The 26,025-nt window shown below is 36.1% G+C and overlaps 1 protein-coding gene and 1 pseudogene across 1 annotated transcript in view; one reads left to right on the plus strand and one right to left on the minus strand.

The window, feature by feature from the left end:
- Positions 1 to 9,199: 9,199 nt before the first annotated feature.
- On the plus strand, positions 9,200 to 13,751 carry LOC148960476 (uncharacterized; annotated as a pseudogene).
- Positions 12,369 to 26,025, minus strand: part of LOC135692629 (sortilin) — a 44,643-nt gene continuing 30,986 nt past the window's right edge. The window contains exons 20-26 of the mRNA XM_065210826.2: positions 20,682 to 20,787; positions 20,421 to 20,495; positions 19,466 to 19,573; positions 14,978 to 15,131; positions 14,725 to 14,831; positions 14,166 to 14,292; positions 12,369 to 13,811 (exon numbers count right to left, since the gene is read on the minus strand). Of these exons, the coding sequence (XP_065066898.1) occupies positions 13,788 to 13,811; positions 14,166 to 14,292; positions 14,725 to 14,831; positions 14,978 to 15,131; positions 19,466 to 19,573; positions 20,421 to 20,495; positions 20,682 to 20,787 (701 nt within the window). The 3' untranslated portion in view covers positions 12,369 to 13,787. The remainder of the gene's footprint in view (positions 13,812 to 14,165; positions 14,293 to 14,724; positions 14,832 to 14,977; positions 15,132 to 19,465; positions 19,574 to 20,420; positions 20,496 to 20,681; positions 20,788 to 26,025) is intronic.

The raw sequence follows: 26,025 nt of genomic DNA on the forward strand, positions 1-26,025 counted from the left end.
TTTGCGAAAACTAGCCAAATAATGTCGAAATGTTAGTTTCTATTTGAGAAAATGTACGGAAAGGCTTTGGACTGTATTTAAAATCTTGTCAATTGAGTAGGCATCAAAAGATTCGATCCAGTTAAAGAATTTTCGCAAAATACAAAATGGCTGGGGGTTTTTGTATTTTGCGAAAACTAGCCAAATATTGTCGAAATGTTAGTTTTTATTTGAGAAAATGTACGGAAAGGCTTTGGACTGTATTTAAAATCTTGTCAATTGAGTAGGCATCAAAAGATTCGATCCAATTAAGGAATTTTCGCAAAATACAAAATGGCTGGGGGTTTTTGTATTTTGCGAAAACTCGCCCAACCGATAAAATTCAATCACATGGAATGTCACCAGATTGGCACAAATAGGCACCCAGGAAGTAGAACAAAAGAAAAAATGTCATTATGAATGAGAAGAGGGAAGTCTTCACACGTTGATGACACAAATAATGGGCGTCCTGCTAATTTCTTTTAAGAAGTGAGTCATTGTCTGGCGCCAAAGAAAATGCATGCACCTTTTTGTTGTAGGTTCCTGCTACACTATCAAAAAAACCCAAAGCCTCTTTCTAAAGCCTTACCGTACATTTATTCAAATAAAAACTAGCATTTCGACAATGTTGGGCGAGTTTTCGCAAAATACAAAAGCCCCTAGCCATTTTGTATTTTGCGAAAATTCTTTAATTGGTTCGAATCTTTTGATGCCTACTCAAAAAAACAAAATTTTAAATACAGTCCAAAGCCTTTCCGTACATTTTCTCAAATAAAAACTAACATTTCGACAATGTTTGGCGAGTTTTCGCAAAATACAAAAACCCCCAGCCATTTTGTATTTTGCGAAAATCTTTTGACATCACCCCCGTCCTTTTCCAGCCACGCGGGTTTCACCGGGAAGGAAACAGGAAAATAGGCTTTGTGGATAAAGGCGTAAATTACCCCTAAAACAACACAGAACACGCAGAATGTTGGGTATTTACCAATTACCAATTAGCAAGCACCGGGATACTTACTGTTATCGTCTTTCGCTGGAATGGGCAATTCACAATTAGGCCGTTCATGGCCTTAGTGTGGTTGGTTTTTGAACCATTTTCCAAAATGTGTCCATGAGTTATCTAACGTTAAATGGGACATGAACTAGGCTATTTGCATGAACAGAGTCGCCCTGAATATGAATTGCTTGTTTTCGGTCGTTGATATGGGCAAATAAAGTTTTTAGAATAAGTTTTCGCATTTTACAAAATACCACCTCGAAACTTGTATTTTGCGAAATTTCGCATTTTCGCATTATGCGAAAATTTTCGCAAAATACAATAAGCCTGTCTCAGATTATTTAAATTCCTCCTCTTCTTGAAGCCATTCGATTGGTTCCTTGGGTACATAATAGCTTTTTCGTACCTGCATGTAGAGGAATTTCGAGTCCGGAGAAAACGGGATTTTACTGATCGCACTTGCAAGATACACTCGTAAACCACAGTGTAATCCGGGTCAAGTCACTTGAAGATTTAAGATCAATAAGCCTGTTTAAATAAACACGGCCGTACATTGGATATATGGATGTGCCATGCGATATTGTAAATGAGACATGCGATGACAACCGCAAAGCAACGATAATCAGCTTAACAGGTCAAGAGATTTTCAGGCCTCAACTAAAAGTTTTGATAAAGAAATTATGGAAACCTTCGTTTACATGGGATTTTTTCCACTTTCAAAATTTCTGTTTGTTTCAAATTTGGTATCAATGTGTGCCTTGAAAGTTCGGCTACTTGAATGTGAAAAAATCGAAAAAATGATGTTTTCATCCAGAAAACGTTTACCGTAACTCAGGTGTTCAGTGGTCTTCGACAAATCTTGAATGTTTTCAGAAGGCTTTGGATTGCCATTATTAACGTTTAATGCATCGTAAGACGATTTACCATTGATAGGCGAAGGCAAAAAAAATGATAATCATCAGAAACATCATTAATACTGACTTTTAACGAAGGGGGACAATTTGTTGTGATAGACTGGGATGTCGTGTCAGCAGTAGGAACAGTCTCAGACGTAGTGGCATATGTGTCATTCGTGACAATAGCAGCGTGAGTGCTAGCGCGAGACGGGGGTCTGTGCTGTGTTGTCGTATTTCGTGGAAAAGGCATGTTTGAAGTATTGAAGTGAATACGGATTCCATGTTTACTTGTATGATGTTTACCCTTACATTTGGCACAGCGTCCTCTAGCATCACAATTAGAAACACGATGCCCAGAGTTTAAACAGTTAAAGGCATTGAGTCATGGTAAATAGGCTTTCACTATAGGGGGTCATTTGGTTTCGGCGTGATCGCTGCTGTTTCATGTGATATTTGCATCCGTTGTTGACAACTTGCTATTGATAGAAATTGTTTTGTCAATCAGTACGAGGTGAGTTCATGTGACCAGTTCCAGGTCAACCAATAGCATCGCAGTCATGAAAATCATGACTCAGCGGATTTTGGCATTTAGGGTATACCCAATCCATTTTATCATGACTCAATGCCTTTGAGGCATAAATTTAGACGAATAACAGTGGCTGATTTTTCACTGGCAGGCATTGTGCAGTGTGACGTGAAATGAGGACCTTTGCAAAGCTGGCAGCGCGTGGTTATTGTTGTTGACAAGGTACTTGTACTGGATACGTTTGGTTCGTATGTTTCATAACGTGACAGGGGTGACTGAGTTACTTGGGAAAACCCAGTTTGCGTTTGCTCCTCCCGAGTAATGTACTCTTTCAGACTATCTGTAAATGGCTTCAGAAGAAAATGTATACCCTGACCTGAATCACCAATAGAACTGCGTACTTTTCCAGGCAATTTGTCTTCAACTATTGGCATATTAAAGGGGGCACAAGCAGTAACGTTAATCTTTAGAGCTTCAAGTGAACGTATATCACCCATTAAGGAATTATAGAACTGCCTTAAACTGGTAGCTGAGTGTGTTGGTTTTGGCATCTTCAAAATGTTATTTACGTGAGCACGGATGATACGTCTAGGGTGACCGAAATTTTCTTTCAATGTTTCCTCTAAGATCGAGTAGTTTAGTTCCGAGGGAATTATACCCTGAACTGTTTTCAAAGCTTCTCCCCGTAACTGACCAATGAGAAACGTAAATTTAGAAGAGTTAGGAAGATCTGTTAAGCTACCAACTTGTGATTGAAATCTTTCCCAAAAACCATTCCATTCTGTAATATTTCCGTCAAAGGTTGGCAGTTGCAAGTCAGGTAATTTAGACCGTAATGAAGGCGTAGTTGTCAACAGATTTAGCGTTTTTTTTTCAAACTCAGAGATATGAAAGGCAAGCTTACTTATCTTACCTCTATTGGTGTTTGTTACCTCGTTAACTTCGTCGAAGAAGGCATCTAATTCCTCTTTCTTTTCAATTTCATCAAGGGCAATCGTTCGTATCTCTTTCTCCAAATTTTGACATTCCCGAAATTGTTCGTCGAGTGCGGCGGCTGTTGATTTCAGGAGTGAAATATCTTCGTCTGATAAAACGTGTTCGTGGAACAAACTTGATGCCTCGTTTTATGTTTTGATAAATGCTCTGCGAAGTTGCCTTCTCTCCGATCTCAATTTTTCCAATGGCGTTCTCGGCATGATTATTGCGAAATTGAAAACAAACGAACAGCAATAATCCAATCCTGGTCACGGCTCCAAATGTGAAATACAGAAAGCAACAAACATGTTCCAACTATATACAAAACATCATGAAACCATATACAAAACTATCCCAAGATAACGTTTTTATGTCGTATGAAATTACTGCTGAGTAATGAATGAAACGAAAGCGTGAAAGCAATACTTTAGGCCTATTTACAACGTGGGGGTCACGTGATTAATGTCCTGACTAGGGTCTAGCCCTCAGTACTTTTCAAATAGCACTTCAAACTTGCTGTTTCCCCCGCTGTGGCTTCTTACTGCTAGACCCTGGCGGCCTAGATATCTAATACTTATGAAGATGGCAACACGTGTTATTCTGTTCTCTTTCATTTGCTTTAACTTTCCGGCCTCAAGCAACTTGAAACGCAACCCAAACTTGACAAAATACCCGCTGCCTTTTACTGTCATGTGATAACCATGTGTATGTTTTCTTCCAGTTATCTTGGAACTTTCTCGTTGACTTCCTTTCCTCTCGATCTAAGCCAACTTCAACCAACGCTGCTCCAGCTTCTCCTATCAAATCTCCATTATTTTCTTCTTGTTCTTTTCCACCTACTGACTTATTTACATTTGTTGGTTCCTTTTGTTTAGATCTTATAAAAAATTTGTCCATAGCTATTATCACGCCAGCAAAGATCGCACGTTGCTTTTTTCTGATGCTCTCAGCCTCTCTGAAGGATTGGCCTCGAGTTGGATCTGACCTTATATGCACAATAGCATAGGGGAAAAATGTACTTGCCATGCGCGCGATGAATCACAGGGGTTACAGCAAATGTCAACACTGCTCACGCAACATTTCAGGACGAATACACCACATTGTTTTGAATGATTAAAGATTCGTCGATAGATCGACATATTCAAAACAAAGGCAGCACAAAAGTTGCATGGTTGTTCTAGCAACAAATGTAACTAGTTCTATTGCCATAACATAGATGAAACTTTAAAAAATAGGCATTAAGTGTGTCTCGATTAAAATTTCCATTAAAACTGATGCAAATTCCAATCTGGAAATGCATTTGCATACAAGTACATATTTTCACACACCACAAAAGAATAAAATAAAATACATAATTTAGATGCAATAAGCAGAAAAGGGCGAAAACACACCAACCATTAGAAAGTTGAGGACATTTTGCAACCAAAGTTTGAAGAATCCAGGAAAATGTACACGTTTTCCCCATTAAGGATAGGAAATGATACATCCAAAAGCTGTTTTGTTAGGCAATGAAAATCACTTGAAAATTGTCAAGCACTAGAGTGGTACAATCCTTGAACAAAAATTGCCAGAGAAGAGGTTCCGAAAAAGACATCTCCCTTGACCGAAGATAAATAAAAATGTGACTTGTGCTAAACACGTGCACTACACAACATGTTTTCAGAAACCATTCCAACAACCACTGAACAAAATCTTCAAAAGTTTCCATTTGAATTTAAATTGACTTTCCCAAAGAGGAAGCCACTCAATGCAATGCTATTATAAAGTTAAAAATTAGTAATTGAGAAATAAAAGCCCAGAGTTTCAAATGCAAACCTTTGAATCAGTCTAAAAATTTAGATTAGCCAAGTAACTTTGTAATCGAAAAAAAATTATTTTAAAGAAATTGTCGCGAGAAAAAGGGTTACCTACAGAAAAATGTAGATTTCGCTACAAAACGAAACTATTGCCAAAGTAATTGCCAAACAACAAGGTTTCTGCTGGTTATTATCATTTGTTGTGAATGTATTGCCTTTTCATGGAAAATGGAAGAAACTGGCCGCTACTTTTGATTATTATGAATGTGACTTCGTGGTCGATAAGGAATATGAAAGAGTTGAATTGTCGCGAGAAAAAGGGTTACCTACAGAAAAATCTAGATTTTGCTACAAAACGAAACTATTGCCAAAGTAATTGCCAAACAACAAGGTTTTTGCTGGTTCTTATCATTTGTTGTGAATGTATTGCCTTTTCATGGAAAATGGAAGAAACTGGCCGCTACTTTTGATTATTATGAATGTGACTTCGTGGTCGATAAGGAATATGAAAGAGTTGAATTGTCGCGAGAAAAAGGGTTACCTACAGAAAAATCTAGATTTTGCTACAAAACGAAACTATTGCCAAAGTAATTGCCAAACAACAAGGTTTTTGCTGGTTCTTATCATTTGTTGTGAATGTATTGCCTTTTCATGGAAAATGGAAGAAACTGGCCGCTACTTTTGATTATTATGAATGTGACTTCGTGGTCGATAAGGAATATGAAAAGGCTGAATTGTCGCGATAAAAAGGGTAACTTACAGAAAAATCTAGATTTTGCTACAAAACGAAACTATTGCCAAAGTAATTGCCAAACAACAAGGTTTTTGCTGGTTCTTATCATTTGTTGTGAATGTATTGCCTTTTCATGGAAAATGGAAGAAACTGGCCGCTACTTTTGATTATTATGAATGTGACTTCGTGGTCGATAAGGAATATGAAAGAGTTGAATTGTCGCGAGAAAAAGGGTTACCTACAGAAAAATCTAGATTTTGCTACAAAACGAAACTATTGCCAAAGTAATTGCCAAACAACAAGGTTTTTGCTGGTTCTTATCATTTGTTGTGAATGTATTGCCTTTTCATGGAAAATGGAAGAAACTGGCCGCTACTTTTGATTATTATGAATGTGACTTCGTGGTCGATAAGGAATATGAAAAGGCTGAATTGTCGCGATAAAAAGGGTAACTTACAGAAAAATCTAGATTTTGCTACAAAACGAAACTATTGCCAAAGTAATTGCCAAACAACAAGGTTTTTGCTGGTTCTTATCATTTGTTGTGAATGTATTGCCTTTTCATGGAAAATGGAAGAAACTGGCCGCTACTTTTGATTATTATGAATGTGACTTCGTGGTTGATAAGGAATATGAAAGAGTTGAATTGTCGCGAGAAAAAGGGTTACCTACAGAAAAATCTAGATTTTGCTACAAAACGAAACTATTGCCAAAGTAATTGCCAAACAACAAGGTTTTTGCTGGTTCTTATCATTTGTTGTGAATGTATTGCCTTTTCATGGAAAATGGAAGAAACTGGCCGCTACTTTTGATTATTATGAATGTGACTTCGTGGTCGATAAGGAATATGAAAGAGTTGAATTGTCGCGAGAAAAAGGGTTACCTACAGAAAAATCTAGATTTTGCTACAAAACGAAACTATTGCCAAAGTAATTGCCAAACAACAAGGTTTTTGCTGGTTATTATCATTTGTTGTGAATGTATTGCCTTTTCATGGAAAATGGAAGAAACTGGCCGCTACTTTTGATTATTATGAATGTGACTTCGTGGTTGATAAGGAATATGAAAGAGTTGAATTGTCGCGAGAAAAAGGGTTACCTACAGAAAAATGTAGATTTTGCTACAAAACGAAACTATTGCCAAAGTAATTGCCAAACAACAAGGTTTTTGCTGGTTCTTATCATTTGTTGTGAATGTATTGCCTTTTCATGGAAAATGGAAGAAACTGGCCGCTACTTTTGATTATTATGAATGTGACTTTGTGGTCGATAAGGAATATGAAAAGGCTAAGTTGTCGCGAGAAAAAGGGTTACCTACAGAAAAATCTAGATTTTGCTACAAAACGAAACTATTGCCAAAGTAATTGCCAAACAACAAGGTTTTTGCTGGTTCTTATCATTTGTTGTGAATGTATTGCCTTTTCATGGAAAATGGAAGAAACTGGCCGCTACTTTTGATTATTATGAATGTGACTTTGTGGTCGATAAGGAATATGAAAAGGCTAAGTTGTCGCGAGAAAAAGGGTTACCTACAGAAAAATCTAGATTTTGCTACAAAACGAAACTATTGCCAAAGTAATTGCCAAGCATCGAGGTTTTCGCTAGTTATTATCATTTCTTTTGATTACTTTGCCTTTTCATGGAAAAATGAGGGAAGTTGCCATTACTTTTGGTCATAAATGTGACTTCGTGATCGGTCATGTTTAAAATTAATGGCAACTTTCCTCCTTTTTACATGAAAAGGCAATACAATCAAAAGAAATGATAGTAACCAGGGAAAACCTTGATGCTTGACAATTACTTTGGCAATAGTTTCGTTTTGTAGCAAGATCTATATTTTTCGGTAGGTTACCCTTTTTCTCGCGGCAATTAAACTCTTTCATATTCCTTCTCGATCACGAAGTCACATATATGACCAAAAGTAATGGCAACTTCCCTCATTTTTCCATGAAAAGGCAAAGCAATCAAAAGAAATGATAATAACTAGCGAAAACCTCGATGCTTGGCAATTACTTTGGCAATAGTTTCGTTTTGTAGCAAAATCTAGATTTTTCTGTAGGTAACCCTTTTTCTCGCGACAACTTAGCCTTTTCATATTCCTTATCGACCACGAAGTCACATTCATAATAATCAAAAGTAGCGGCCAGTTTCTTCCATTTTCCATGAAAAGGCAATACATTCACAACAAATGATAAGAACCAGCAAAAACCTTTTTGTTTGGCAATTACTTTGGCAATAGTTTCGTTTTGTAGCAAAATCTACATTTTTCTGTAGGTAACCCTTTTTCTCGTGACAATGTTTCATCTAAATATTGTGATTTTATATAAATGTAGATATTTCGACATTTACCTGCAATTTTGTTTGTTGTTTTGAAATAATGATTAAAAGTTCTTTCTTGATATACCTTGATTAAGCATTTCTGTTTTATAAGTTTCATCCAGTAGTATGTCTAGTAGATTTCCGAAAACAATTATCTTTTATACTTTGACTTTGAAGTTTTTACTGCATATGTTGAAGCCATGTGGAGTATTTGCGCCCGCGATCCCGTGCCGCCATGACCAGCGTCATGCATTTTTCCCCTATGCTATGCACAATAATTTCATACCTTATTTTGCTGTAAACACAATTAACTAATGCAAAAAATCTTATGCATGAGAACAATAATATAACAAACTAATCTAAAAATTGGTAAAGCACTTCCTTATTTTCCAGGGGAGAGGGCTCAGTCCCTCCTCGGTTTTCGTCAGGGGGGCTTAAGCCCCAGAGCCCTACCCCTGAATTTATGCCTATGGTCGCAAGGAGTGGGTTCGTGCCTTAAATAGAGAGGATTGGAAAACGTGGACGGAAAAGCAAATTTCAAAACAAAAAGTCTGCTCTGAACATTTTAATTTCAGGAATGCTTTGAATGCTTCTTCCTGATCGGAATATACAAAGCAACTTTTTACATTCTGTGACGGATTTTAGGTTATGATCTGTCATTGTTGTCAAGTGGGCATTTGATTTTTTCAGTTTAATCATTTATGTACAAGAATTTTCTCATTGTATCGGGTCCAGGTTGTCAGAAAATTAATTTCAATTCAAGGCAGTCCTATGAATTCCACTGTAGAATAATGATGCTTAGCTCATATTTCAGTGCTACTTTGTTCATAACATTTGAAAAATTATTTTAAGATTTAATGAATTGTTCAGCTTTTCCTAAAATAAACCAACAAATAAGCATTCAAATTTTTAAAAGGTAACAAGTCTGAAGATCCTGATGATGTTGATTGGGTGCCCAAGCACGTAAGTACTGGGGTGGGGTTATTGGAGGTGTGACACCCCTCCAATCTTTCAACCAGTCGGAAAATTTGAGGACAGTCGGAAAATTTAAAGCTGTTGGTAGAAAGCTAGGTACATCGGAAAAAAATTTGAATCATTTGTAAAGTTTGAAGTTTTGACTCAAATGACCTTGTGAACTGTAGCTCAACGAGAAACATAAGAAAGGCATAAAAATTTTTTTATGAAAATGCAAGTATTTTCAACTACATTCGTCGTAATGGGGATAGTGTGATAATCATTACATCAAATTGCTTCTAAAAACGGGATACGAAATAGAATTTTTTAAATAATATTTAAAAGTAATGCTTAAAGAAGCGCAGTACATTTCCCATGACTTGTCAAGAACTTTCTCCGTTTGAGATCGACCGATGTAACATAGGCGGCACCAGGTGGAGAGCTGGGGGCTTCAGCCCTCTCTTTTTAGCAAATAAAACGAGTAAAGGAGAAAGTACAAAGAAAAGAATAATCCGACAAATCCTTTAGTTGCTTAATTTCCAAGGAATACGCCGTGGCCTATACAGGGCCGCCTAGAGGCGGCCTGGGCCCTGGGGCAAAGTCCTGGCTGGGGCCCTAGAGTCGGATACAAAATTTTTCTCGAGACCACGCCCTTTTTGAAATGGGAAACGCCCATTATTTCCAAACGTTTGCGCACGTTATAGAATATGGTTAAAATATCAAAAATGTAATAAAAATCATTAATTCTAAAGGTAAGCGATTTAAATACGCTCTTTGACCACACCCATTTAGCTGATTAAAGAGGACTTCAAAATGTGTTCCTTCAATTCTGACTGTTTTTTTCTGGTGAGCCACGCAATATTAAAATTTAAAATGAAAGGAAACTTTTATTCTACGCACTTTTATTTAAAAAATCCCATGGAACTACGCTTTTCAGTTTATTCGTCTTTCAAAAGTTAATTTTTCTTGCTTTTCAGTTGCAAACTGATCAATGATATTGTCGTAATCAATTTGTCTTGCTAGTTCGTGCTCGATCGAAAGAGTCATGAGGCTTGATAGTCGGTCTTGAGTCATTGTTGAACGTAAGCGGTTCTTTATTAATGCTAGTTTGCTGAAAGGGGCCACAAAAGTATAATATAGCTTTATGCAACGAGTCTAAATGCAAACATAACTCACTTGAACGGGCCATAGATTAAAACAAGATTATATGGGTTACCTAATTTTTTATCAGGGCTCCCTTCCCCCAATAAGTACGATTTTGCGAAACTCAGGGAAACTCAGCTTAAAAAAGAGATCCCTAAAATATGTGATCTAAGGTTTATTCAACTTTTTTCGGGGCCCCAGACTTAATAAATAAAGCTGATAGGCTTTAAATTCAAACAAGACTCAGTGTACGGACCCAATGAAATTACTGCCATCATTTTCGACATTAACAAATATATCTTTGAATGCATTTTCAGTTTCTCAAAAAAAGACACTTTAAAAAAATTTTCAGAATAATTTTGGGGCCCCTTTCAGGCCGAGGCCCTGGGGCAAACTGCCCCCCCCTGCCCCCCTCTCTGCGCCACTGGGCCTATGGAGCCTCATACAGTGATTAATTCAATTTTAAGACTGGAATTAATCAAATGTAATAAGAGCATGCCTTAAAAATAACAAAATGTTCTAAACGATTACAAGAAAATGCCTGCAAGAAATATTCTGAAATGTATTCTAAGCTTATCTAAAAACGTGGTCGTGAAAATTTCAAAATTACAAAATTAGGATTGACCTTTGTCAGTCAGAAATTTAAAGCCCTTCAACCCCCCCCCCCCCCCCCAAAAAAAAATATCTGCCAATTTACGTCCCTATTGGTGCCAAAAAAGTTCCATTTCAATGTGGAGAAAGCTCTGAAAGATGCCTCATAGGGATCGCTATGAAATGATAAAGACCAAAAGATATAAGAGTCTGACAACAAGTTCCAGCAGGGATAGAGATGATGAACTAGAAAATCTTGCCACTAGCACAGATGGTGTAATAATGGAAGATGATGGCATTACATTAACAGATTATACAGAAACAGAAGCAAAAATAAAAAAACTTGAAGAGGAGTTAAAGGAAAAAAGTGACAAATTCTTGCAATTGCAAAAAAATGAAGGATTAAAGAAAAAAAGCTCAAAACTTTGGATTCAATAAAATCAGTTCTGATGATAACTTAGTGAAATTTTTTACAGGTTTACCATCAAGAGATACTTTCTTGTGGGTAAGCTCACTTGTGAAAGACAAAGCTAGATCTTATCATTCTAGTATGTCTGTTAATGACCATGTTCTAATGGTATTTATGAAACTGCGACTTGGCCTTTTAAACAAAGATCTAGCATTTAGGTTTCAAGTACCTGATTCTACAGTATCAAAAATAGTTAGAGCATGGTTACCAGCATTAGCAAAACACATGAAGAATCTGATTATCTGGCCAGACAGATAAACAATACGCCAAAATCTGCCAAAGTCATTCAAAAAGAAGTTCAGAGACCGTGTTTGTATAATTGATTGTAGCGAAATTTTTATAGAACGTCATTCCAATCTGACTGCTCGTGCACGAACCTGGTCTAACTACAAGCACAATAACACTTCCAAATACCTTATCGGAATAAGTCAAGCAGGTGCTGTGATGTTTCTATCAGAAGGGTGGGGTGGTCGAGTATCAGACAAGAAAATAGCAGCTGATTCTGGGTTTCTAAATAAGGTAAATGTTGGTGACTGTATCTTGGCAGACAGAGGTTTTCTTATTGAGGAAGAATTGAATGAAAAGGGAGCCATTTTAAAAATCCCTTAATTCACCAGAGGAAAAATTTAGAAAGAGCCTCTAACAGTTGCAGTATTGTTGTCGTTTTCCCTGTGACATTGCCTACAGAACCAGGATCCTTTTGGAGCTCTTGTAATTTGCACACAGGGATAATGGAACCATTCACCACTGCAGTTCACACCATCACATGCTATCATTTGTCCAAATGCTGGCCGTTGTTTGCAGCTAGAGGGCAATCTTTATCATTTTGCCAACCTTCAAAACCATTATGGTATTTGTATGGTATTTGTAATGATTCAATTTATTAAAAATCAATCAACAAAATTGCATTTTTGCAATATGCACAAAAGTTGCTAATGCAAAAAGACAAATATTTCGTAAAATAATGCTCATTACCAATAATTCCTGTTTAAAAGATTGCAGATTAACTCATCTCTGAATATACAAATAGAGGGAAATATTTTTGCTTGCAAGCTGCAAGAGTAAAAGTCGTATACAGTGAAAATAAATACTTCTTTCTACGGTTCAACAGAAAAACATCGTAAACTCTGCTAGGCCTTTCTATTCTAGATATATATATATAAGGTAACTAAGGGGTATTACGTTCCAAGACCGTCGTCATCTGACATTTCAACATTATATGTTGACAAAAGCTCACAAAACAATATCAACAGAACAATACCCGAGTTTAATCGAATGAAAAGAGAGTTCCCGGTAATATAGATGTATTCGGCCACCATTGTGTATACATGATTCAGCGTCATATAACAGCTTACATTTCAGCTTTAAAAACACAATTGCTCCCATTATGATTGTTCTTTTTTATTCAACTGGCCATGGGACAGGTTTAATCTCGACCGGGAATAATTTAAGTTCTGTTATAATGCATTTTTGTATGTAGTGAAGGTACTGAGGGCCTGTAAAATTGTACTTGATTATAAAAAGGGATAAAAAAGACCATTTTCCCCCTTTAATGAAATGCCCTGCGAACAGCAACGTTAACACTGAGTTAAAATATAATGACCTACGTTATTTTTGGAAAATAAAACCAAAATATTAGAATGCAAATGAAATTTACGTGTCATACAAGCATGCAAAAAAGTCATACAAGTATCAATTTAATCCAATTCAAATGAAGTTAATGCGAATTCAGCAATACATTGTCTACGTTTGTAGAACTGATTTAATAACAGTGTGAAATCATTTTGCAACACAAAACAAACTAACCTATACATTAATGGGTACCTTTTATTTTATCTGTGACATGTATGCTTTTGAATATTCCTGTTCTAACATATCCTTGTAAAGAAAATTATCACAAGAAACTTGTGATAAAGCACCTAGCGAAAAACATAAGCTAAAATCAAGGAGTTATAAAACAAACACAGAGTTCTCAAATTGGCACTAATTTTCGTTTACGCTTATTTCCTCGAAGAAAGCAACTTTAGCTCTTTAGCTTAACCAATAGCCAAGAGTCTCGCATCACTTACTTATTGACAAATATCACGATGGTTCTTTTCTGACCTCTAAATAAGTAAAGGGATTTAAAAAAGTTAACAGAATTCACCAATAGGGGGGGCTTTATTAGACGATGACAGACGCATGACCAACGTCATCATGCAGGTATTTAGTGGTTAATAATAGATGAAAGCTATTCAATAAGCTTAACACAGGAAAAAAATTCCATCAAGGTTTAGAGGTATTTATATAGCTGCATCAGACCTACAATAGAAGCACCAGAGCAACTGTCAAATCACTTTCATTTCCAGAAAAACACGCCAATAGATCCTGGTCACAATTTGAGCATTTCTGCATCCTGAAAACATAAATTTCAGAAAATGCGGTTCAGTTTCAGAAACGTTAGATAAGATAATATTTTCAACAAGATTAAGTAAAAAAAGATAAATCAGGATGAAAGCGATCTAAAATTCAGACTGCAGTATATAATTTATAAAGTTCTTTCTTATCTAAGATTAGCTTAGTGATCTGAGATTAATTTGATATAATCTCATACATCAACAATTCATGTGCAGCTTTTCCAAGTGCAGTCGATACAATCAGTGACGCTGCTTGAATATATCCAAGGAGTTTATATTGATATTCGCAAGCAATTAGTTGATGTTTTGACTGAATGCTTCATTAAATTTGAAAGTCAAAGGTAGCTACTTACAGACTCGAAGTCCGATTCATCTTGGTATGGCCTAACCCCCCTTGGCCTGGGGTCGTAGCCATTCACTTCCTCAATTAGCTCATCTGACTCATTGCTGGAGAGTTGCGAGTAGCGAAAAGATGCAAAACTACCAAAAAAGGACAATAACTTCTAACAATGTGCTTAAGTAGAAGTAACAAAGATCGACTCAAGTCACTCTAGTGAACTAACCAAAGAAAACAATTAAAGTATTAAATGCCATTGTGCACTGTGCATGTCGCTCATTCGTTATCAAAAGGAAAATGTAGTGCACTTGCTTAACAATAACAGTAGCAACCAACGAAAGGGTAATCCTATTTGCCATTTTCGTCCTGTTTAGTTGCAACAACATTGTGAACATGAAGTGAATTTTCATTGAAATGAAATTAAAATTCCATGATGCCTGCAGCAACGCAGAAACTTATTAAGGGAAGAGCTTTTAAGAGTCGGAATTGTAAACCAGAAACGAACAAACTGGTCACGCAAGAAGCATAATGAAACGCAAAAAGCTTACAATCATGGATATAAAAAGGCAAATAACCTGTTTTGAGAGCTTATGAACTTCCGGGCAATTAAGATGACAGCACCAACTAACACCAATATGATGAGAATAATTCCAAACACAAGAAAACCCTTGCTATTTGCACCCTGGAAAAAATAATTCATTTGCTACAGAAATACGAAAATACGAAAATGTGTATGAACCAAAACAAATTTTCGATAGCAATTAAGCAATTAAAACAATTAAAGCAATAAACTCCTATAGCAATTAAGAAAAAAGTTAGTTGGAAAACCTTTCGGGAACGTTTTGCTTCAACTTGATGAGACAACCCGTAAGATTCCAATTCCTCTGATTTACACGGAACTCTCGTATCTATGTAATTAATCATTTTCTGAACCAGGGCATCTTTTCCACCCTTGCATCGATCTCCAGGTATTCTCCGATACCTAAAAAGTTTATTAAGCAATAAATAAAAATGAATAACTTATTTAAGGCTGGCATGAAGATAGCTGCAAAGCCAATTGAATACTGTTATTTAATTTTTGGCTGTCGAATCAGAAGTAATTATAAGTTAATTGTACGTTCAAATGATTAAATTGAAAAAAACTTTTAATTCATGGTTAAAAATGCCAAATACGTTGCAGAACTTTAGGGTTTGGAGTGCAGTAGAATTAGAAAAGAATTATCCATTGTTACGAGAAGATTTTGAACAAACTTTTGTGCATAAAAGAGGCTAGAACAGAGAAGAAGGTCTAGACAGAATGAAAAAATTGGATGAATTTTTTAGGGAAAACCTCAGCCGACAATATCCGTCAGCAAGGGAGAGAACTTTTCGGAGAGTTAACATTTATCCGATTCAATCTCCCAATTGTAACTTTGTCATCGTGGAACAAGCTAACTGCACGGTTGATGCTCGTGGTAGAAATGGTTGGTGGGGCAAAGAACCTCTATAGTGGAGTTCCCTGTTCTGCACCATTTGAGGTTAGGTGATTTGGTTTTCTATTGATTTTTGAGGTTATTTGGTTTTTGTTATGAAAGCAAACAACTTCAAAAGTTCGGAAGGAAATTCCAATTCACCATGATCCAGAAATGAGACCATGACAAATAAAAAACAAATAAATGTGAGAATCATCTCTTAGTTTAACACGACCAATTATCAAAGTTGGAACAAGTTGGACAGACTTTTTAACTTTTTTATCTGTTACAACAGAGAACTAGAATCCATTGCTGATATCTTTGAGCTTGAACCTGTGGCCCGATAATTTTAACAATAATTTACAAACTTTTTCGCACATACGAATTGTGAGTGAGCCCCTTGTATGGGAACGGGAAACTAAAGCAGGCTAGCAGTCCTCAATGCTATCTTTAATCTTTTGGAAATCGTTGCAAACAATTAGAACTTGCAAAAGTACTTCATCCCTCAGAAGTCGTCCTTGAAAATGACTGAATCACGAAAACCCTAAATTTTCAATTAAATGAAATTCATCTCTATGAAAATCAGTCGAGACTGCGCACAGGCTATTGTGATTAAAGAGAAAATGATCTGCTTAGGGAGAAAAATTACAAGAAAACAAATATTGAGCCCAGAAGAACCAGAAAAAACACGAGCAAATGCCACAATAGATTTAATTCGAAGCATCGGAAAACTGTCGAAGCTCACAATAGCAGTAAATCCAGTTTTGATAGTGTCATTCAGGGGCGGACTGGCTGGTCGGGCTATTCGGGCGATCGCCCAAAGGGCCGGTCGGTTTAAGGGCCGGTTGATAAAAGGGCAAAAAAAATTAGCTTAAAAAGTGAATGCGAGGCAAAAAGTATACCCTCGCGTTAATCTGTTTGCTTTGAATTTTCAGAGAGTTTGTGGGAAAGAATAAATATACACATTTCCTTTTTGGCGACATATTATACTGTAACATCCCTGTTTCAATGCGATACATAAAGCCCCGGAAAAACGACTGGACATTTGCACTGGTCACACACGCTGGACATTGCTCACTTGTTCAGAGTATGGACATCCAGAAAATATTGGTTATGGCAAAACGACTGAACATTGCCCAGTGAACTTTTTCCCTGTTGAAGAATGCGGGTGGGAAAACTGGCAACAGGACATCTCTTTACCTTTGAAAATACACTTTTCATGGCCCTAACCGTGTTATCGTATGAATTAGAGTGTATTATTGAAAAGTGGCTAGGACTGCTAGGTTCATCAAAATCACCGTCCTCGTGCACTCTGACATCGCTTTCCTTATCGCAACTAAAGCTAATCTGATCAGAAGATTCATCGATACTAATTAAATGCCTTTTTCTGCTATTGGTCGAATTGAATTTTCACGTTGTTTCCATTTCGTTCGCGGTGTTGACTAGGAAAGTTTGTTGAAGATTTGAATATGGGAAATAAATTGACGCCGAATCTAAACCATTAATCGATTGCGCGTGCGCGAACTGGACAATGAGTGGCAAAACGACTGAACAATTTCTGTACAACATCAGTGAGCAAAAGAAATTTAATCCTGTGCACTGAACATTTTTGGCTGCCTTCAAAATCGACTGAACAACATTCAACATCGCTTAACAACACTGGACAAGGTGGCAAAACGACTGAACAATTTCTGTACAACATCAGTGAGCAAAAGAAATTTAATCCTGTGCACTGAACATTTTTGGCTGCCTTCAAAATCGACTGAACAACATTCAACATCGCTTAACAAGACTGGACAAGGTGGCAAAACGACTGAACAATTTCTGTACAACATCAGTGAGCAAAAGAAATTTAATCCTGTGCACTGAACATTTTTGGCTGCCTTCAAAATCGACTGAACAACATTCAACATCGCTTAACAAGACTGGACAAGGTGGCAAAACGACGCAACATTTACGCTGGACATTTGTCCAGTCCATGTTCAGTGAAAATGTCCAGTCGTTTTGCCCCGATGTCTTTTTACTTAGCTTTTGCTTGAAGCTGGTCATGTTTTTCCCTAAGCACAAGCTATTGCTAAATGTAATAAATTTAAAAGTCCAAAAATTAGAGTTCACTAAGCGATTTGCTCTGTGATGTGAAGTAATAAAGAGGACATGCGTAGAACAAGGAAAGAGCAAGAAGACCTCAACCAAAGGTGGTGCACAGAAATTTCGTGAGGAAAAGCTGTGAGACTTAAAAAAGGATTCAGCTACGATACAAAGCTTTTTTTATCAAGCAAAAGCCACAAACGTCACAAAAAACAGCAGGGTCTTGCTCTTGCTCCTTTCAATAAACTCATACAAGTTATGGTAAATTTATTAGGCATATACTATCATAAGTCAAATGGCCCCCCGCCAAACAGGTACTACACGATAATGGTGCTACACGATAAAATATCAACAGGGGTGCCCATGTTTTCTTTTTGGGGCCAGAAATTGACAAATCGATATTTTTGGGCTGCTGAAAATCATTGTGGTTTTCCAGAGGATTAGAAAATTATTTGTCACAAGTTGAGTGTGATAGAAGCTTTCCACTTTAAATATATAAAGAACAGATTACGTGGTAATTTTTCGCAGCCAAACCTGGAGTCCTTCATGTTAATGTTCTTAGAAAAACACCTGTTAGATGACATCTAGAACGATCACATTATCAACATATAAGTTACTGTATTTAGAAAGAAAGTCAAACCAATGAGTTAAAATTTTTGTTTATTTACTATTTAGTCAGAAAATGACTTATTTAACATGTTCTGTTAACCAGCATTCATCCATGCACAAAATTACTGAATTTAAAAACTTATTTTCTCTATAGACTAACATTTACTTGCATTTTCCGAGGAGTTTTTTATTTGCTATTTTTGTGGGCCGGTTTGATCAAAATTTGCCCGGGCCAAAAAAATTAGCCAGTCCGCCCTTGGTGTTATTCGAAATGCAAAAAATGCTTACGCTCGTGTCTCACGTCTCTGTAATACTGTCAAATGATTCTTACAGGTGTAGAGGAAAAATTGTCTCTTGCTTGGTTCTCTTACTTTCGGTTCCAAGGACCAATTTATCAAGCTCAACAAGGTAGTGCAAATTTGAAGACTCTGAATTCCAAAGAAACAGAAAGTAAAGGTGTGTGTCTAAATTAATTTACAAGAAAAAAGGGTTTTGCATTAATGGTTGCTGCATAATCTGAAGGGAATTGCCCAAAGAAGGACGAGGAAGCGTTTCGAGAAAGATTACTCTTGAGACCTGCCAATGGCTGCCTATGCGAAAGAACCGCCATTCAATGCCTTTGTTCAGAAGATATGCTTTTGCCTAATTTTGATGAGACTGACAAAAGCTCAACCAAGTATTAGAAACAAGAATCAAGACAAGAAGCTGTTGCTTTGCGGTGCGGTTCTTGGTGATATTGCTTAAAGAGACTCTCTAAAACTCATGCGTACTTCTTTTTACACTTTTCTACCTCCCACATGCATTGCCACTGACAGCCCAATTACTGGCCCTAGGTCGCCGTTAGGTCCTCATTCAGTCTAGCTGTACTGATGAGCTCTGATATGGGGCGAAACCGGTCTACAGCCGACAATTTAAGGTGTCAGTGGTGTCTGTAGGATGGCATACAGTCCGCCAAAACCTCAGCACTGCTTTGCGGTACGGTTCTTGGTGATATTGCTTAAAGAGACTGTCGAGTCTCTAAGACTCGTGCGTTCTTCTCTTCACAATATCAACTATCTTGTGCTGAATTGCGAAAAGTTCATTGTTAAATACAGTAATGAAAAATGATTCGTTATTGGAAAATTGGCTTGTTTTGATTGCATGTTGAGAAATATAAAGAGCATCTTACCCTTTGCCCTCCTCAACTTTCTGTTCACTTCCAGTTCTACAAATTTCGAGCTTCACAGAACCATCTCTAAAGCACTTGCCTGCATCATCTTTGATGAAGCCATAATCACTAAAAAAGCACGAATAAAGCTCAACTTTTTAAAACATTGTATTTGGAGCAATGGTAAAGCTGACAGGAATTTACTGGTCCTTTCACATGTTTTGATGCGTGATGCGGCGTTTTAGCTCACTTTAAAAGCAGTTTAGAGATCCTTAGCTAAACTTCCAAAAAAATACCGTTAAAGCTCTATGAAGTCCCGTGGGGGCTTATTTATATAAATATAAATATAAATATTTATATTTGTACCTTGTGTACATTATCAAAAAGTTTTGTCATTTTTCCTTGCTTTACAGCATTTCTATGCCATTAAACATCCATCAAATTCCTTCCGTTACTTTTTTTAGCCTTTTGAAATAGCATAATTTTCAGTCCTACAATGGGGACTTAAAAGAAAAGAGGCTTATTAGAGGGAGAAGGCTTATTAATAGTTCGAAGTATAAATAATATAAAAATGTGTTTACGCATTATTAACTATTCACTTATAATGTCCTCATCTTCCTCAGAATCACCAGGATCAATTGATAACTCTGGGACATCTTTTGAACAGATTTCGTCCTCTGGGACTGTAAGACGCATCTTTACATGGGCCGTAATTATTCAACATGACCTTGTCATCATCAGACCTAACAAGAGACCCATATCTTAAATACCTCCGTAAATTTGCTGAGCGAGAAGGCTGTTTCCTCACATTCTTTCTAACGGGACCAAGAAGGGTAGAAGATGGACTGGTTGTTCCAGAAACATACAAAGCATCATGTCCGTAGCCCTTGAAAATTGTTGGTCATGCTCGGCAGAATTACAAATAGTTTGTCCAATGATTGTGAAAAAGTTGTTTACAAAGTTGCAAAAGACTTACCATTCAAGGTCACGTAAAGTACACACACAATGTTCTTTCGTAATTTTTGGCTTATAATCGTCTCCACTGTAGCAGCTATAAATCAAAATGTCATGTTAGATTTACTAGCAGGGTGCAGGATGTCGGTTTTTAGATAAAGCAATAGTATTCAAATAACATTATAACATGAAAACCAATCAAAATTTAATTGAAAGGTACGTAACCAATGAAATGAAATGAAATAAATGAAATGAAATGAAATGAAATGAAACAGCTACTTACAAAACCTCTGGCTTTACCCTTGGATATGCCTCTTTTGTTCCCAAGAAGCATCCGTCTTTTCTGCCAATAGCGTGGGGGGACCAGTATTCATAATCTCCAATGTTACCTTAATTGCACGGACAAGAAAAATACAACTGATCAGGTGGGTCTCTCCTGCCAAAAAAAAATTACTGGCAAAAAGATGGTATCTGCTACCTGAATCATGGAAAATTTATTTTCTTTGCAAAGTTTCAATTAGTCATAAAGTTATAAGATTTTGATACTGCAAATTTCCCAGAAAAAAACGACAAAAACCGAATAAATTTTGATCACATATAGACGTCACAATGTCTGGGTCTCGTTGACTGGGAATTTAATATGATAACATAGTGAACGAATAAATTGAATACCAGAATGAAGAAAAATTATTATTATTTTAAACTATCAAAAACAATTTATCACTATATTATCATTTCTTGGATGAAGTGCCACATGCAGTCTACATATTCAATTGGGAATTTAATACATCTACTAACGAAGTGTGTAGGAGAAACGGAGATTTGTTGGAAAACCAAGATGGTTCTTTGCTTCCGAAAAACGTGTGTATTAATGTTAGCCTGCCATGCTTTCGTTGCTTGCATTCGTTTTCTAAAAATGATTCAGCCAGCTTGGATTGGACTGCTTCCGTTCTGTGTGTTTGCAGGCTACATCTGCAACGGTGCTTTTTATACGAATGGATCTTTGAGTCTTATCTTAAATGTTAGAGGCTTGTGCTTTTGCAGGATGCCGTATCTATTGGTTTTCATTTTGAAGATACATAAAAGTAACCATGGCATGCCGACTGTGTTGTTGAATTGGCAGTTGCGGCATAGTCAATTGAATATGATTGCAGGTATGAGGTAAGTCAACTATTCATACATCTAGGCATAAACTACCGCAAATTGTTAGAGTATAACTTTAGCTTTTTGGATCTGTTTCGAATTTGATAGGTACTTGCAAATGTAAATTAAAAAACATTCACATTACCGCCCAGGAAAACAAGGAAAGTTAAATTGCAGTGCAAGCTGTGGGTATGTTTAATGATAGCAGGACTTTGGTAAAATTCTACATATGTATTTAATATATAGATGATCAGTAAAAAAACAACTTGATTAACGTTTCGCAATATGCTTCTTCAGAATAACCTTCACTTACATTTGGAGCGTAAAATAAGGAATACAAAACAAAAGAACACATTTTACAAGCAAGGACAATAATAGCCAATTATACGACACAAGTAAACTTTCTAGGCCCAGCTGAAGGTGAGAAAAGTGGAATAAATACAATAGATAAAAGAACAAAAGAGAAGTGTGAAGGTGAAGTAGGCAGAAATGCACAATAACGAGAAAGGGTGAATGCTGTCTGTCCTTACAATGAAAACTATAAAATATTATTATGTGGAAATAATAATTAGCTGTGAAAAGGAGAAAATAATCCAAGAGATTGGAAATAAAAATAAAACTATGTTTCAACTAACCTAATATTAAGGCCCCAGGGCGCGAAAGTTTCTAACTTATACTGCCAGAAACTTTCACGTATCCTACCATTCCCATCAAGTCTATCTATAATAGTAACTTTAATATCTTCGAGAAACCCATGATGATCCTTCCCTGCAAAATGCCGGAAAAAATCAGCCTGAGGTACACCCGAAGAGCCCCCGATAAACTTGCGATTGCACGCCTTGTAGTTATGAAACCTAAGCCTAAAAGGCGTGCAAGTGCTACCCACATACTGCACACCACATACTTTACATTCCATAAGATACACAACATTAGGCGAATCACAGTTAAACGGAAAGTTTATCTTGTATTCCTTATCAGTTATATGGGAAGTAAAAGTACCACTGTCACACATAACATTAGACACTTGACATCAAGACTTGCCACATGGAGTACAACCCTTGTTATGCGAAACCCCTGCTCCCTCATTATAAAGTTTAGCCCTAACTAGTATATCTTTAAGATTCTTACATCGTTTGAATGATATCAAAGGTGCCTGAGGAAACACCTTCCTTTGCTTTTCTGATACTGTAAGCATAGAATGAAGTCTCCCTGCAACCTTGCCCAAATTATTCAAGGCTGGATGGTATGTGATAACAAAGTTTGGGCTAAACTTCATAGAGAGGGGGCAGGGCTCATAAATTTAGATATATATATATTTATATATATTCCAGATTGCTTTGTCTATTCTGACGTGACAGTGCTCGATGTGCAAAAGCACAGAGCAATAGATATAATAAAATAGAATATATACTAGAAATGAGACATGTTCTCTGTTACTCCGAGTTTCGTGCTTACGCACTCATCAGACAGACTATAATGAAGAATATTCCTGTTACCGCGGTATAAATATACAAAAGGTGTGATAAAGTTAGACAAAAGAAATTTTATTTAATACAGGTTAATTAGTTAGGTGGAGTTCTATTGTTCATGAGATAAAACTTGTTTTCGTGTTAGCATATCGTAGTTTGAATGTACCTTCGGTAAGGCCAATATATTGTTTCGTTTCATCATCTTTATCGTTGCTAACTGTTGCTTCATATATGAGATTGGGTGTTAAACATTCATTTCCTAATGGGCAGTCGTCTTTGTTTATGCAGTTACATCTATGTTCTTCCTTGCTTTTTAGGTTTAAAACAGATTTGTTGTGTGAGGATATCATGGAACCTATACTTTTCATACAGCTGTAACTAACTTTGATTGTAATTTTGTTAAAAAGTTTAGCAAGTTTTTCATCATCGGCGAAATGTTTCTTTACAAGCTTCAAGAAGATTTTGCCCACGTTGGTTTTAACATTCCTCGAGTAGGGCGGATTAAACCAAATAATTTTCCGTTTGTGCTTCTTTTTATCTTCATTTTTCCTTTACTTGGTATCTTTGGGGATGTATTTCAAATTGTCGTTAAATCCACTTTTTCTAAGAGCTTCTTCATATACGGTCATTTCTCTTCTATAAATTTCTTCAGTTGATGATAATTCTGATATCCGTTTGTTGATGCCTTTAGGTAGTTCTTTTAAAACTGTCGGCGGGTGATCAGATTGTTTGTTGATGTAGACAGGATTGTTATTTGGTTTTCGATATGGTTGAATAGTATTGTTTTGAAGGTCCAGACGTATATCTAAAAAGTCTACTGTTTTGAGATTTGTCTTAATTGTAATAGATAGTCCACACTCCTTGAATATTTGGATGATTTTCTTTCTTTTCTGGTCAATGTTTGGTCCTGATAAATTCCTTACAATACCTAACCAATCATCTCTGTATAGCCCAACATTTCCGTTACCCATTACTGTATTTAATTTGTTTAAGATGTATGTACCAACCAATTCACAAATTTTTGCTCCGTCAAAACAACCCATTGGTACATCAAAATCTTCGTCGCCTTTCTTCTTTACCCATGGGATTCCTGAGTTGAATAGTAGTGTTTTCCTTGCTTGCGATATAATGTCAATTTCTTTGTTTGTAATATCTGTTAGGTTCTTGACATAGTCTATAGCTTTGTTGAATAGTTCGGCAGATATTGATGGGTAAAATGATTCTATGTCAAAGGTTATGAACTTTACGTGTTCTTCATTATTAATACTGTTAAACCATTGGATAACTGAGTCTGTATTTTTCCATTGGTGAACTTTACTTGCTTTGACGATCTCATTGTTAATTTTATCTAATATTGTTTTGCTAATTTTGCCAATGTCTGATTTGATTGGGTTTATAAGTCTGCATGATACCTTGGTGGGGAAGTTTTCTTTATGATCTTTGATGGTGATATAAGCTTCTTTCTTTTGTAAACATTCTACTCTTTCTTCGATCGATAAATCTTGTGCAATTTGTTTAATATCGCGATTTCGCCGACTAGTTTCGACTTTCTGTCGTATTCATGGCAATCAACTGATTCCAATTACATAAGGCATATCTAAATATAGGCTATTCCAATGTGACATTTTATTGTTTATTAATATGATATTAAACCTCACCCCAGAAATAAAGTCTGTTATTTGACAAAGATGTTATTTGATAGTATATATATATATATATATATATATATATATATATATATATATATATATATATATGTATCATAGATATCATATGTCATATCATATATATATGTATATATCATATATATCATATATATATGTATATATATATGTATTCTCTGCCCATGTTTTCTTTCATATACAGATATAACAAATCATCATAAAGAACAATCTTACTTTGGAAATCCTTTGATGCATGTCATTTATTTATATTGTTGAACATCAGTTACATCTTTATTTATATCTTTATAAGCTAACCACGTCGGCAGTTATGGTGAGTTGTACTGAAATTGGAATAACTATCAGTACAACAAAGTCACTACTACTTTAATGCAGTTTTCTTCGTTATAATAGAACTATTTGCTGTTGAATTTGTAGGTTTTAAACAATTATCTATTTGGATATTTCATATTTTCTTACGTGTTTCTAATTTTCCTAATTGTTCTTATATATGGGAGGACACATGAGGATTGGCGGCTTATCAGCAAAAGTAAAAAAATGGCACAAAAATTCAATTTGGTATGCATACTTTATGGGTGCCCCTATAAAACTAAGAAAAATAATTTAACCCAATAATCCACATCTTTAAACTCAACAAAGTCATAACCTGCACAACAAGGTCTTTTCAATAGCACTGAAATTGAAATAAGCTCTGTTGGGACAAACAGTCCAAGAAGGTAGAACTACAAGCACCTCTTGACCCCAGACCCCTAGATACTACTGCACAAGTTATCGATTATGCTTCAAGTCAGTAAGAATTGTGTGGGATTCCTGGTAGTCGTGATGATGATGACAACAAGAAGCTAGTAGAAGCCATCTCTCCAAACACATTGTATGAAAGGCTTGCCCAGTATCTGTTTTATCTGTTAAACCAGTTTGGTGCCTTTCTTTCTCATGTTGTCATCTCCTCGTCTGTTATGGCTATTACTGCTGGAATTTCATTACACCATAAAAATGGTAGTACAATGAATATTGTCTCGTAATTTCTACATGTGCACCTAAAATCATAAAATAAACAACAGATTAAAAGTACGAAGATTTTGTGCAGAATTGCCAGGTATAATTAAGCTTTATGTTAGACTTCACGATCAAAATGTACTAATATTTATCCTAAAAAACAAATGATTAAGTGAACTAGAGTATTCTCTGTTTACTTTTTAAAATATCTTAATTTTGAATTTTCTATCATTCCATTTACTCTTAAGGTAAGGGTAGACTGAATTAAATACTTCTTGTCATGTGCTGCTTTCTATAAATTTATTCGTAAACCGTACAGCACCAGAGGCAGGGGTCA

This window comes from Rhopilema esculentum, chromosome 3 (genome assembly GCF_057945365.1).
Source record: "Rhopilema esculentum isolate cy_ngs chromosome 3, ASM5794536v1, whole genome shotgun sequence".
NCBI lineage: Eukaryota > Metazoa > Cnidaria > Scyphozoa > Rhizostomeae > Rhizostomatidae > Rhopilema > Rhopilema esculentum.